General features: G+C 47.0%; 1 gene segment (V, D, J or C); it reads right to left on the bottom strand.

The window, feature by feature from the left end:
- Positions 1-11,338, bottom strand: part of LOC141166586 (T cell receptor delta constant-like) — a 203,997-nt gene extending 192,659 nt beyond the window's left edge. The window contains 1 exon segment of the C gene segment in view: positions 11,229-11,338. Coding sequence covers positions 11,229-11,271 — 43 coding nt within the window.
- Positions 11,339-14,907: the final 3,569 nt, after the last annotated feature.

The following is a 14,907-nucleotide window of genomic DNA, read 5'->3' as shown; positions in this document are numbered from 1 at the left end:
CGCCCGGGTTCGCCAGGCCTTGCGACCAGGCCTGGGGTACCCTGAACGTAAAGGGCACCGTGAAGACGGCGGCGCCCGGGGTTACTTGGCCCAGCGACCAGGCCGGTGGCTCAGTGGAGGTAGAGGGCGCTGTTGGTACTGCGGCACCCGGGGGTACTAGACCTTGCGACCAGGCCGGTGGTGTTTCCTGCTTTGCCGCGCTCAGGGTTGAGGCGCGTGACGTCACAGGGGTCGCGGCCGCGGCTTCTGCTTGAGGCCTTGTCTGGAGCGGTGACGATGCAGCGACGGGCACGGCAGGGGGAATTTCGGGCTCTGCGACGGGGAGCTGGGGCAGGCACGCGGTTTCTCGGCTCGGGGTAGTGACGTCCCCTTTACCTGCCTCCATCTGTTCAGCTCCCTCTTCGGTGCCGTCTCCGGCCTTCACTCCTCCTGCACCATCCTCAGAGACGGTCTGTCTCCTCGTCTCGGGTGGCGTGCTTCGCTGGCGGGTTCTTGCCTGCAGGGCCATCCCTCGGCTCCACTCCGTCAGCGTCTCTCGCTGCACCTGGGCCATCCTCCATGCGAGGCGCTCCAGCGCGGTCTGCGCACACTCCCGGTCTCGGGGGAGCTGTGCCAGGATCTCCACTAAGCCTAGTGGGGTTGTTGCTTGCAGCAGGCTCCTGACCACAGGGTCGGTGCTGCCTGACTCTCCTTCCATCTCCGGGTACGACTTCTCCGGAGTCCTCTCCAGACTTCTTGTCTCCGGGTGCGCTCTCTCCAGACTCCTCCAGGCTGCACCCATCTTCGCTCTCTTGTTCTGTCTCCGCCCACATTGAAGGTGGTCCCGGGGCAACTTTGTGATTGTCAGTTCCAGGGGCAGTTCTCTCACGCTGATGGACATCTCTAGCATCACAGTCTCCGTTGGTGGGGGCGGTTTCTGCTTTTGGCGCCATTCCTTGACCTGGCCCACGATGGGAGGTGACCTCTTGCCACCCTCTGGCACGCCCATAATGGCGTCCGCTCTTCCAAGGCGGGAAATCTTCTGGAAATGGCGGGAATCGTCTCCCAGTGGCGGGAAACTCCGTGGATGGCGGGAAAAAGCTGCAGATGGCGGGCAACCGGCGGGAAACGATCCGTGATGGCGTCCCATGGCGGGGACCCTCTGGAACCGGCGGGAGACTTCTTCTTGAGGTAAATTTGAACTTTTCTTCAGGCACGCAGTACCCGGTGGTTGCGGGCACAAAATCCTGCCGACTACGCCAAAGTTGACGCGCCCCCTGGGCCAGTGCTGTTTGGGGATTACCCGGAGCCAGATCAGATGGGGGTTGTAGTCTCCGAGTGGCAGCGACCCGGTCCGTGCCCAGGGTGTCAAACTCAGTGTGTGGCAGTCTTTACAGATGTTATTAGTTGTTCTTAGTGTCGACTACGCCACCCGTTGATTTGCGGTCAAAAGGCCGCCGCTGCAGCAGGGTCCGCTGAGGCTGGTGGTATATGTGCAGCTGTGGTAGTATAACCCCCAACGGGAGGGGTATAGCCTCAGGGGGTCAGGTGTAGAGGATGGTGGTAGTGGTGGTGCAGTGTGGATGGTAAGAAGACTCAGAGTCGGGCTGTGCAGTTCAGGGTTTTTACTTACTGCTGTTCTGTTGGTCACTCTGGCCTTGAGTGACCGCCCGAGCCGTGCTGCGTCCACCAGGTCCTGGACTCGGCCAACCCCCAAGCAATTCTGGAGCGTGGTCCTGAGCTCCCTTTCTGACTGTCCTCTCTACTGGCCGTTCCCACCAGGGGTCCACTTATGTCCGGCTCCCTCGGGTCTCCTGTTGGGTGAACCTTCTTTGGCTTCCCTGACCCTATGCTCGGTGTGCCTTCTTAGTGGACTTGGTGAGAGGCTGCTCCACATGTAATGTCGCAGCCTCCGGTTCTTAGTTGAGGGTAGTTTCTCTCCTCCAGTAATTTGGGATCCGGTTCCCTTGCGTGCCAACCCTTCACCCTTCTGGTTGTATACTGGGTTCTTGGGGTTCCTTCTTCTCCCCCTCTGGGTCCTTCTCTTCTCCTCTCTCTCTTCTCTCTGCAGGCGCTCCTGGACCTCTCTCAGGACTGACTGACCCTCTACAGAAGACTGACCCTGATCTAAGATGGTGCCCACCTTATATACTCCCTCTATGTGTGAGCTCAGGTGACCAGCACCCAATGAGCTCCTAGCCTTACCCAGACTGCTCCCCCTATCTGCCCCTACACTACTGGGATGTTCCACCCCCCTCCCACTCCAGCCAGGGACAGACACTGTCGTACCTGCACATATACTGGTGGGAGTACCGTCGGTCTGTCCCCCGGAAATGGGATGTATGTAGTGTATGCAGCTATCTGAGCTCAGTCCCACACTCCATCCTTACCCGGGAGTGGAATACCACACCTCTGGCTTGAGGTGTAATACCCCTGTAGCAGCCGAGTCCTCAGGGTGCTACATATACTTGTGGGAGGTTTCCACTGTTCAGGCACATCAAAGGCTCTCCAAACATGACACCAGCAGACCATTCCATCAGTCTGCATTCCAAAATGTCACTCCTTCCTTTCCAAGCCCTGCCGTGCGCTCAAACAGTGGTTTTCCTCCCACATATGGGGTACCATTGTACTCAGGAGAAACTGCACATCAACTTTTGGGGGGGGCAAAATTTTCTCCTGTTATCCTTGTGAAAATAAAAAAATCGGGGCTAAAACTACATTTTTGTGGAAAAAATTAGATTTTTTATTTTCACGGCACAATGTTATAAACTTCTGTGAAGCACCTGGGGGTTTAAGGAGCTCACCACATATCTTTATAAGTTCCTTGATCCTTGAGGGGTATAGTTTCCAAAATGCAGTCGTTTATGGGGTGTTTCCACTGTTTAGGCACATTAGGGGTTCTCCAAACGTTACATTGTGTTGGCTCTCGATTTCAGCCAATTTTGCATTTAAAAAGTCAAATGGTGCTACTTCCCTTCTGAGCCCTGTCGTGCGCCCAAACAATAGTTCCCCCCACATATCGGGTATCGGCATACTCAGAAGAAATTGTATAACAAATTTTGGGGTCCATTTTCTTCCTTCAGTTGCCCTTGTGAAAATAAAAAAAAAATGGGCCTAAAGTTAAATTTTTGTGAAAAAAAGTAAAATGTTAATTTTTTCCTTCCATATTGCTTCAGTTCCTGTGAAGCACCTGAAGGGTTAATAAACTTCTTGAATGTGGTTTTAAATACCTTGAGGGGTGCAGTTTTTAGAATGGTGTCACTTTTGGGTATTTTCTGTCATATAGACCCCTCAAAGTCACTTAAAATGTGATTTGGTCCCAAAAAATAGTTTTGTAAATTTTTTGGGAAAAATGAGAAATCGCTGGTCAACTTTTAACCCTTCTAACTTCCTAACAAAAAAAATTGTTTCAAAAATTGTGCTGTTGTAAAGTAGACATGTGGTAAATGTTATTTATGAACTACTTTGTGTGATGTAACTCCCTGGTTTAAGGGCTTAAAAATTAAAAGTTCAAAATTTTCACCAAATTTCCAATTTTTTCACAAATAAACGCAAGTCATATAGAACAAATTTTACCACTATCATGTACAATATGTCACCAAAAAACAATCTCAGAATCAGTGAGATCTGTTTATTAACACATAAAGCGACACTGGTCAGAATTGTAAAATTTGGCCTGGTCATGAAGGTGAAAACAGGCTTGGTGGGGGAAGGGATTAAATATGACTGCAGTATTAATACTCCATTCACTGTAAATTAAACAGTCACAGATAGCCGAGCTCAGAACTCCTTTATCTCCTGCACTCAGTTAAACAATAAAAAATGAATGTGATAACACAAAGTTGGGAATAACCTTGTAAGTTTTATTGTGGCTTTTGAAGTGAAACAGTAAGACAATGTGGCCATTGGACCATAAAAGGTTGTGCCGCACTGTTCTAAAGTGTCCCAGAAGCCGTTTTTCTACACGATAACGCATGTTGCTTGTGCTACTATTTTATTGAAAAAACTTTCGTAGTAAATTGGAGTATATTTTGAATATATTTATTTAAAGTGCAGGCAATCCAAAAAGTGAAGACTAGTGATGAGCGAATATGTTCAAAAAACTATCGCAAATTTCAAATTCGGCACGAATATGGCACATGCGGATTTGTGATCGGAAACCCAAACATTTTTTCTTAAAATCAGCAAAAATCGGTAAAATTCGGTAAAAGTGCGGGAAATTATTGCGTTGCAACTAAAGCATTTTTATCACTTTGGCTAGGATAGTGGTGGTGTATGATGAGCGAGAGGCTGTGTTTGATAAGGGGCTAGGGGGAGATCTCAGAGCAGCGACGTGCTTGTAATCTTTTTTTTTTTCTTCCGAACTTTGTGCAAATCGCAGCTAGCCAAGCAGGCCTCAGGAAGCATCCACACTGTCCAGACACAAGGACTTGTGCCATTGGCTGCTGAAATCACATGTCCCTCTCTATATAAAGTGCGAATATGTTGTGTTAGTGCCATTTTGTGATTATAACAGGTCACAGAGGCTGCTGCTGACGGTGCTCCTGGACTCATTAGAGATTTTAGCTAGTTAGATAGGCAGTTGCTTCTAAGTCAGATAAATAGTGTTCTGTGTGGCTGTGAAATTGACCTTCCAGCAGATTTTTATTTTCTTGTGCCATTGCTGAGCTAAACACAGACAGCAGGCAACATGTCATAGTAAAAAATCTATTTTTTTCAGTTGCTAACGTGATACAGCAAGCCATAGTAGCCCATGTCATTTTGTGGCATTAAAATTCAGCTGTATGTAGTGTAAAAAATCTATTTTCTCTGTGACTAACGTGAAACAGCAAGCCATATCTCACCTTTTCATATAGTGACACTGAAATTCAGCTGTGTGCAGAGCTGTTGTAGAGTAAAAAAAAAACTTTTTTCTGTGACAAACGTGATACAGCAGGCTAGATCTGTGTTTGAAATTGTTTGGAGCATATTTTGTATGTTATACAGCCTCATCCACACTAAAAAAATATTTTCTGATGTTGTTAATGTGATACAGTAGGGACATCTCAGTTTGAAATTGTTTAGAGCATACCTTCTGTTATACAGGCCTCATCCACACAAAAATACTTTCTTCTGTTACTAACATGATAAAGCTAGCCATATCTCACCTTGTCATTTAGTGCTGCTGAAATTCAGCAGTGTACAGAGCTGGTGCAGAGTAAAAAATCTCATTTTCTGTTGCTAAAAGCATGCATCTACCAAACTATCTGAGCAGCATGAATGAGAAAGAAGTCGTGGTGGAAGGGGGAATAGGCTTGGTGTTCAATGTATACGTGGGGTAGGTGGTAATGTTAGTGAAAGCACTAGTGAACCAACACTGTCACGTCCTATCCAAAGATAACTGACAACTTCTTCTGTTACTGGACGGGCTACTCCATTCTCTTTCTTTTGCCTTTCTTTCTCAAGCGGTACGCCTTGTTGATGAGGGCCAGAAAGAGCATGTGCTCCAGTGGATGGCAAATGCTGCTTCAAGTGGCCTCTCCTCCTCTTCCTCCACCTCAACATCACACAAAGTACAGTCCACAGAGGTGGCATCCAAATTACCCTTGATTCCCCACGCGTCACAACTGCCCAACTGAGTGCTGGGAACCACAGATGGGTGAGTCTGCAGAACTGTTCACATATTCTAAGCCATGGGCATCAGAAGTGTATTACAAAGATTCACAGAGTCAAGAGGAGGAAAGCATCTACACCGATGCCCAAAAATTTTATAGATTGTATTTGGGGAAGAGAGGTTTCCCCAACACAGCAGTGTGCATCGCAGCTGTAGACTTTCAACCTCCCGCACGTCAATTCATAAACGTCAAAATATTAGCAGCAGCAGTGCAAGTGGCAGAAGCAACTTCTGTGAGTCCTTTCACACATTTTTTAGACCTGCTCATGCACCTGCACAACAGAGTACAAGTCTGACATGTGGTGAACGACTGGAGAGGATGGAGCAGGAGTATCTAGAGCTCAATATCAATACCATCTCCAGTCTCCACCTCCCTTTAGTCTCCAAGGACTTTTGCACCCTAATCGCAGACTGTACAGACTAGGCGATGTTGTAGTTTTTAGTGCGCTGCATTGATCTCATGTAATTGCAGTCTGTGATATCTTTAGCGTGGCTTCTGTGCCTGCAGTTGCTGCTGCAAGGGTTAACACATTTTTGGAAATGTGAACACTCCTGGTTGGGTCTCCATCTGATTGGTTGGCTGTATTGGAAGAGGTGTCGGTCCTAATTATACGATTTCTATTGTAGTGAAATTGATGCCACTTCGGTGGTGTCTGACACTAATTTTTGGAAATGTGAAGACTCCTGATTGGGTCTCCATCTGCTAGGTTGGCTGTAGTGGAAGAGGTATCGGTCCCCATTATAAAATTTCTACTCTAGTGAAATTGTTGCCATTTTGGTGGTGTCAGCCCCTAATTTAGGGAAATGTGAACACTTCTGGTTGGGTCTCCTTCGGCTGGGTTGGCTGTAGTGGAAGAGGTGTAGGTCCTAATTATAATATTTCTACTGGGGTGAAATTGTTGCCACTTTGGTGTCAGCCTTTAATTTTTGGAAATGGGGAGACTGGTTGGGTCTCCTTCATGTGTGCTGCCTGTAGCAGCAGGCCTCCCAGACCGGCAGGCCTCAACTTGCTTTCAGTCAACTACCCGTGTTACGATCCTTAAATTTTTGTGCCAATGCTAATCTATGAATCTGATTTTTTTGCCATCTGAGTGTGGCTGAGCATAAAAGCAGGTTGAACTGTTGCATGTGATTTGGCAGCTTTTGAGCCCATTTGAAGGTGTTGTGCATGCGTTTGGTTTTGCCCCCATTGAATCCAATGGGGTTCGGCTATGTTCGGCGAATATTCGACTAATCGGCAAATATTGCAAATTCGATGCTCGGAATCCGAACCGAATATTGAAATATTTGCTCATCTTCAGTGAAGATGTTTCGGTTATGTGACCTTCATCAGTATGACAGATTGCTAAAGGTAGAACATGTATGCTAACACTGTGGATGAGCAGTGTAACACTGCAATGGCAGGAAGCGTTCACACTGCTCATCCTCAGCGTTAGCATACACGTTCTACCTTTAGCAATCTGTTATACTTATGAAGGTCACATGACCGAAATGTCTTCACTTTTTGGATTGCCTGCACTTTAAATAAATATATTCAAAATATTCTACAACTTACTACGAGTGCCAAGTTTTTTCAATAATTTACAAGGGATAGGATCCTACTTGTGCACCATATGTAGGAGTGCAATGGTACTACTTTACTAGCTTGTGCTACTATGGACTAATGGTGCTATCATTGCCTGTAGCATCTGTGGATTTTTTCACCAACAATGTAGACAGCACGAGCCACTGAGCTTAGTGATTGGCAACTGTGCTGTCTACATGATGACACCTCTTCAGTCAAAGAACACAGTTCGGGACAGCGATAGAGACACATCATTGGATCCAGGGAGGAAGAAGTAAAGTACTAATAGAGCCTGCAGATAAGTTTTCTGAAAGGGGACAACCCCTTCAAGGGAGACTGTGATTATGGTGTGGTTGGGGGCGGGTTTCTATGTATTATGTTTAATTCTGTCTTTCATAGCTCCCAACTATTCCGGATTCAGAGGGACTGTCCCGCTTTGAGGGCTCAGTCCACCATGTCAAAGCTTTTGTCCCCGCTTCTAATACTCGCCCAATGTTTTCATCGCTCCGTAGCTCCTCTCCACAGGGTGCAGGGCCGATTCTCTTTGCTAAGTGCATAAATTAAATTATATATTCACCCCTTTTCCTGTGCTCAGGTCTTCCCGTAACACAAACTCGCATCTCCATGTTCTTAGGCAGCAGCTTTAGCAAGGAGACATAGCCCACAATGATAAACATAGGAGAATTTGGTAATCTTGACCTCTATTGCAGGCCTTGAACCCCGAAGCAGATAATACATTCACATTGTATACAGCAGTGCATTTCTTTGTACTTGTATACTGAGGTAATGAAAGTCAGATTTTTGTTTCTATAAAACTACAAAAAAAAATAAAAAGCAATTACAAAAATTCAATTTCCTCTTTTTTTGAGTCTTCCCAGGTTTGAACTCAACAACCTTAACATTACAGGCAGGACCTAAACATACTGAGTCATGGGCTCCAGTGATGTAATGGGGAGAATTTTGTTTACTTGATCTGTATTGCAGGCTCTGACTCCACAAGCAGATTGTATTAATACACTGTACACAGCAATGCATTTCTATTTGCCTTGATTCTAGAGGGAGAATAGAAGATTTTTTCTTTCTATAAAATTATTAAAATATAATGAAAACAATTACAATGTCAGTTTTAATTTGCTTTATTAAAAAATAATAAACACCACAAATCAGCAAATAACACTGACATATTTGGTGTCCCTGTAATGGTAACGACCTGCACAACAAAGAGATCAGATTATTTACCGAGATCGGTAAATAGCATAAAAAAAGTCGTGATTGATATTTTTTCTCTATTAGACCCATAAAAAATGTAATAAAAATGGAACGCTGAGGCCGTGTTCACACATAGCGTAAATGCTTTTTGTCTGCATTACATGATGCAATAACAATCGTCTTTGATTATTGCATATTTGCTGCGTTTTTCATACGTGTTCCCCCATATTTGATGCGTTTTTGGTGCAGATGTGAATCCGCGTTTTTAATACTACAGAAAAGCTTTCATTCTGCACTTAAAAATGCAATGGTGTTTTTTTTCCTTGCGTTTTTTTCAGGCTCCTTATAGAAGCCTAAAGGGAAAAAAAAGCACCAAAACTGCACAGTTCAGCAGCATTTTTAGATGCAGAGAGGGCGGAGATTTCATGGAATCACATCCACTTTGCTTAGACATTTAGATCATGTTCACACATAGCGAAAATGCTGCTTTTTTTTTGCTACTTTCTTTTGCATAGAAATCCTGCTGTTTAACTGTCCAAACAAAGTGGATTTGATTTCATGAAAACTGCACCTCCTGTGCATCTAAACAGCTTTTTTTTCTTGTCTTCTATGTGGAGCCTAAAAAAAAATTAAAAAAACTGCAGATACTTTAAGTGCAGAATCAAAGCTTTTCTGTACCATAAAAACCACACTAAAAACGCGGCTTCACATCTGCACCAAAAACACATCAAATAAGGGGAAAAGGCATAATAAACGAAGCAATAATAACAGAAGATTGGTATTGTGAAGTTTGGTGCAGATCTTACAGAAAACAAAACATAGTATTTATGCTACATGTGAACCCGGCCACGCAGACACCAAAATGCCAGATATAATAAAGTGAAGCTACATAAAGATGAGAAAGTGACTCAGACTGTGAATGAAGAAACAAAAAATAAATCCACAGGTCCCAACTAGAGATGAGCAAGACAGATGACGTCGCGCTGCCCGGACTATTTGCAAAAAAGCTGCGCCGGGGATGCCGGAAGGCAAGAGATTCATGGCCTCCCATCCAGCCGCCAGGTAGCACTGACCTGGACACTGGACCAGAGATCCGTCAATCCATCCGCTGATCTCTTGTCCCACCTGTCCCAGATACAGTGGACAGTCCCGAATTTGGGTCTACGCCTTGCAGCTTTAGGCATCTGAATTTCCCTCACTACCAGCGCCCCTCTGACATCTCCTCCTGCCAGGGGAGAAAGAAATAGTAAATGGACGTGGATTGGGGTCTGGCCAAGATTTGTATGATCTGTCCTTCTTTCTGTTCTTCAAAAGTTGTGAGGTATGTTGACTTTTGATATAAGAAAATTAAAAACAATTTTAGGCTAAGTGCCCACGATGCAGAAATGCTGCATATTTTTTCCGCTTCTCCCTGGCAGGAAAAATGCATGCGGATTTTACATGCGTTTTTCCTGCCAGGTAGAAGCGTTTGTCAAGCGTTTTTGCATGCATTTCCGCATGCGGGTTATCAAGCGCTTTTCCAAGCGATTTTAGCATCACTTGGAAAAGTGATTGACAACTTGGTCACACTATATAAATCCATGCAACCTGCATGGATTTATATAGTGTGACCAAGTAATAGTTAAAAGAAAAAAAGAATAAAAGTGGTGAAAAATAAAAAATAAAGATTATACTTACCTTCCGATGGCCCGCGGTCTCCTTCTCCTCTGCGTCTGGTGTGTTGGGCGGCTCGCGGTGGTGTGGAGGACCTGCGATGACGTCATTGAGTCATGTGACAGATCACGCGACCGCCGACATCAGTGGTCGCGTGACCTGTCACATGACTCAATGACGTCATGTCATTTCTTCACACCACCGCGAGCCGCCCAACACACCGCACGCATCGCTGAGGAGACCGGGGAACATCGGAAGGTAAGTATAATCTTTATTTTTTATTTTAAATTCTTTTTTTTTACAGGTACCATGGTACCCGGGTCTGGATGAAAGTCTCCTCTTCTCCAAACCTGGGTACCATCCGCTCATTGAATTGCTTCATATCCGTGTGTGCACATGTAGTCATGTGGATATCAAGCGTTTCAATGCAAGTCAATGGCGGCAATTACGCTGTGTGTCCGCAAAATTAATGGACATGCTGCATATTTTTCCGCAATGATAATCCGCAGCGGAAATTTCTGCAGCATGTGCACAGCACATGCGGATTATCATTGGGGACCATGGGGCACGTATTACCCAGCGTTTTTTAAGCGTTTTCGCTGCAGAAATTCCACAGCAAAAACGCTTGAAAAACACATAGTGGGCACTCAGCCTTAAGCACAAATCCTCTCAGAAGGTTGGCAGGAACAGTCACATGTTGTCCCATCACAGATGTCTGTACCTGGGTTTGTGGCAGTGATGAATACAATGTGTACAGGAGATAATAGTATGGGATGATGAGTAATATGATCACTGTGGGTCTCGAGCACAGTAATAAACAGCAGCATCTTCCAACTGAACGTCACTTATATCCAGGTAAGCCATGTTCTTATCTGTCCTACTATTAAATCTTCCTCTAAATGATTCTGTGAAATAAGTAGCTCCATCTCTAGGTCTTATATATCCCATATACACAGGCTGATTTCTTGGAACCTGTTTGAGCCAAGCAATCAGATAATCAGTAAACTCATATCCAGAAGCAATACATGATAACCGGACTTGTCCCCCATATTGTGCAGATACTGATTGTGGCTGAAGAAGCTGAACCTCAGCTCTGACTCCTGAAATCACAGAGAAATAGAGAAATAATGATTGTATAATAATCATATCTCCCATCACATGTTCTCTTACCCAAGTACTGGAGCAGTAGAAAGCTGCCGAGAATAAGCTCCATCTCTTCTGTCACTACACAGTATGTCCTCCCTCTATATATATGTGACTTCTAGAGGTCGTACCTGTACAGCATCACATGGCCAGAATCGCTCTTCTATACGTCTCATTCAAGTTGTTCCTTTAACCCCTTCCCTCTAGGGCAATTTTTTTTGTTTTTGTGCTTTTTTTACCTCCCCTTCTGCTAAGTGCCATAATATTTAGGATTTTTTTCTATCAACTTGGTTATATGAGAGCTAGATGTTTGCAGGTCGTTTTGTAGTTTTTAATGACACCATCCATTTTACCATATAATATACTGAATTACGGAAAAAAAAAATCCAAGTGGGTGAAATGGTGAAAAAAATGCATTTCCGCCATTGTCTTTTGGGTTTTGGGTTTTGTTTTTACAATAGTCATTGTGAAGCAAATAATTACTTGGCAACATGATCATCCAGGTCAGTACAATTACAGCACTACCAAACTTTACTTTTATTTTAGATAATTCAAAACTTTTACAGATGCAGCAATACTATTTCTTTTCTTTCTTTATTTTTTCTCACTGGGAAAAGGAGGCTGATTCCAATTTTCATATTTTTTATAAATTATACTTTTTACTTTATTTTTGGTTCCCTCAAGAGAGGGTCATATGGGTCATTCACAGTGGCAGTAGTGGGCAGAATAAGCGTATGGGAGACAGCATGGTGGCAGCACGCCCTATGCTACACCCACCCAAGGCAGGACAATAGCTCCATGATTGTCAAACAAAATTGTCTGCCAATTGGCCATCAAAGTGAGAGGCGTTCCAGTTGCATGCTTGCCATTCCCCAAGACATGCAAAATAAATTCATATCCCATAATCATTCAGAGTTGAGAACAAGCCTCCCTAACCAGTTTCAGACAAAAGACCAGACTGCAGTATATATTACCCTCTTTTTGCTGCTACTGAGTAGTGATGAGCGAGCGTGCTCGACACTGCTCAGTACTCGCCGAGTATCCCACTGCTCGACATGCTCAGCGAGTATTTCCGGGGTTGCTAGGGCGGGAGCTCGGGTCTCTGCCCTGCATGTTTGGCACTCTTTAGAGAGCCAAAGAACATGCAGGGATTGCTTGCCACGCACTGTAATGCCATAGCCATGTTGGTTGTGGCATTACAGTGATTGGCTGGCTGCATAGAGTCAATGGTTCTATATAAGACCTGGTGCCCCTATGCTCGTCACTGTCTAAGCCGGAAACAGGCAGAGTAGGGAGAGATGCTGCTGAGCTAGGGACAGAATTGGCGGTGTAATCATAGGTGGATTATAATGAGGGCATTCTGGGCTACCGCCTGAAGCTCCGGGGGTGCCCGTGGCCAGACTTCCCTCATTATAATGTTTTGTCCGCAGCCTGCATGACAATATAGCAGACGCGAACACACAGTGTGCTCTGTGTGTCCACATCTGCTGTACTCACCGGCAGAGCCCCTGGTGTTCCCAGCTGTCTGCTCCTGCACTGCAGCTCAGGACCTGTGCGGTGCTCAGTGCTGGCTCCGACCCCTGATCGTTTTGTGCTGCTTTTCAATGCTTCTCTCCTGCCAGCAGCTCCTGGTGCCTGGTGGTGATGGTAAGAAACAGTGTGATAGATCGTATGCTGTGAGAAAATGGCATAATGTTACCCTGAGAAGGGGTGGGGGGCGGGAGGGCATGATGTTATCCTGGGGGGAGCCGCGGGGCATTGTTATCCTGGAGGGGAGCTGCAGGGCTTTGTTATCCTGGAGGGGAGCCGCAGGGCATTGTTATCCTCGTGGGGGGGGGGGGGGGAGCTGCAGGGCATTGTTATCCTGGGGGGGGGGGAGCTGCCGGGCATTTTATTCTGGGGGGGCAGCAAGGCATTGTTATCCTGGTGGGGGGTGCTGTAGGGCATTATGTTATCCTAGGGGGAAGCTGCAGAGCATTGTTATCATGAGGGGGGAGCTGCAAGGCATTGTTATCCTGGGGGAGAGCTGCAGGGCATTGTTATCCTGGGGGGGGAGCTGCAGGGCATTGTTATCCTGGGGGGGAGCTGCAGGGTATTGTTATCCTGGGGGGGCGCTACAGGGCATTGTTATCCTGGGGGGAGCTGTAGGGCATTATGTTATCCTGGGGGGTGCTGTAGGGCATTGTTATCCTAGGGGGGTGCTGTAGAGCATTATGTTATCCTGGGGGGGGGGGCTGCAAGGCATTGTTGTCCTGGGGGGGGGAGCGGCAAGGCATTATGTTATCCTGGGGGGGAGCTGCAGGGCATGATGTTATCCTGTGGGGGGGGGGGTGTAGGGAATTTTATTCTGCGGGGCTGCAAGACATTATTATCCTGGTGGGGGGGTGCTGTAGGGCATTATGTTATCCTGGGGGGGAGCTCCAGGGCATTGTTATCCTGGTGGGGGGCAGCAAAGCATTGTTATCCTGGGGGGGAGCTGTAGGGCATTGTTATCCTGGGGGGGAGCTGCAGGGCATTGTTATCCTGGGGGGGAGCTGCAGGTTATTGTTATCCTGGGGAGGAGCTGCAGGGCATTGTTATCCTGGGGGTGGGAGCTGCAGGGCATTGTTATCCTGGGGGGGAGCTGCAGGGCATTGTTATCCTGGGGGGGGAGCTGAAGGGCATTGTTATCCTGGAGGGGGGAGCTGCAGGGCATTGTTATCCTGGGGGGGGGACCTGCAGCGCATTGTTATCCTGGGGGGGGAGCTGCAGGGCATTGTTATCCTGGTGGGGGGTGCTGTAGGGCATTATGTTATCCTAGGGGGGAGCTGCAGGGCATTGTTATCATGAGGGGGGCTGCAAGGCATTGTTATCCTGGGGGAGAGCTGCAGGGCATTGTTATCCTGGGGGGGGAGCTGTAGGGCATTGTTATCCTGGGGGGGAGCTGCAGGGCATTGTTATCCTGTGGGGGCGCTGCAGGGCATTGTTATCCTGGGGGGAGATGTAGGGCATTATGTTATCCAGGGGGGTGCTGTAGGGCATTGTTATCCTAGGGGGGTGCTGTAGAGCATTATGTTATCCTGGGGGGGGCTGCAAGGCATTGTTATCCTGGGGGGGAGCGGCAAGGCATTATGTTATCCTGGGGGGGGGGAGCTGCAGGGCATGATGTTATTCTGCGGGGGGGTGTAGGGCATTTTATTCTGCGGGGCTGCAAGACATTGTTATCCTGGTGGGGGGGTGCTGTAGGGCATTATGTTATCCTGGGGGGGGGGGCTGCAGGGTATTATGTTATCCTGGGGGGGAGCTGCAGGGCATTATGTTATCCTGGGGGGGGGAGCTGCAGGGCATTATGTTATCCTGGGGGGAGCTGCAGAACATTGTTATCCCGGGGGGGAGCTGCAGGACATTGTTAACCGGGGGGGGAGCTGCAGGACATTGTTATCCGGGGGGAGCTGCAGGACATTGTTATCCGGGGGGGGGCTGCAGGACATTATTATCCGGGGGGGGGAGCTGCAGGACATTATGTTATCCGGGGGGGGGGGGCTGCAGGCCATGAGGTTACCCTGGGGGGTGCTGCAGGCCATGAGGCTACCCTGGGGGGTGCTGCAGGCCATGAGGTTACCCTGGGGGGTTCGGCAGGCCATGAGTTTACCCTGGGGGGTGCAGCAGGCCATGAGGTTACCCTGGGGGGTGCATCAGGCCATGAGGTTATCCTGGGGGGTGCTGC

This window comes from Phyllobates terribilis, unplaced genomic scaffold (genome assembly GCF_046119375.1).
Source record: "Phyllobates terribilis strain yellow unplaced genomic scaffold, ASM4611937v1 Scaffold_1__5_contigs__length_1240528914, whole genome shotgun sequence".
Taxonomy (NCBI): domain Eukaryota; kingdom Metazoa; phylum Chordata; class Amphibia; order Anura; family Dendrobatidae; genus Phyllobates; species Phyllobates terribilis.
This window is presented reverse-complemented; position numbering and strand designations above follow the sequence as displayed.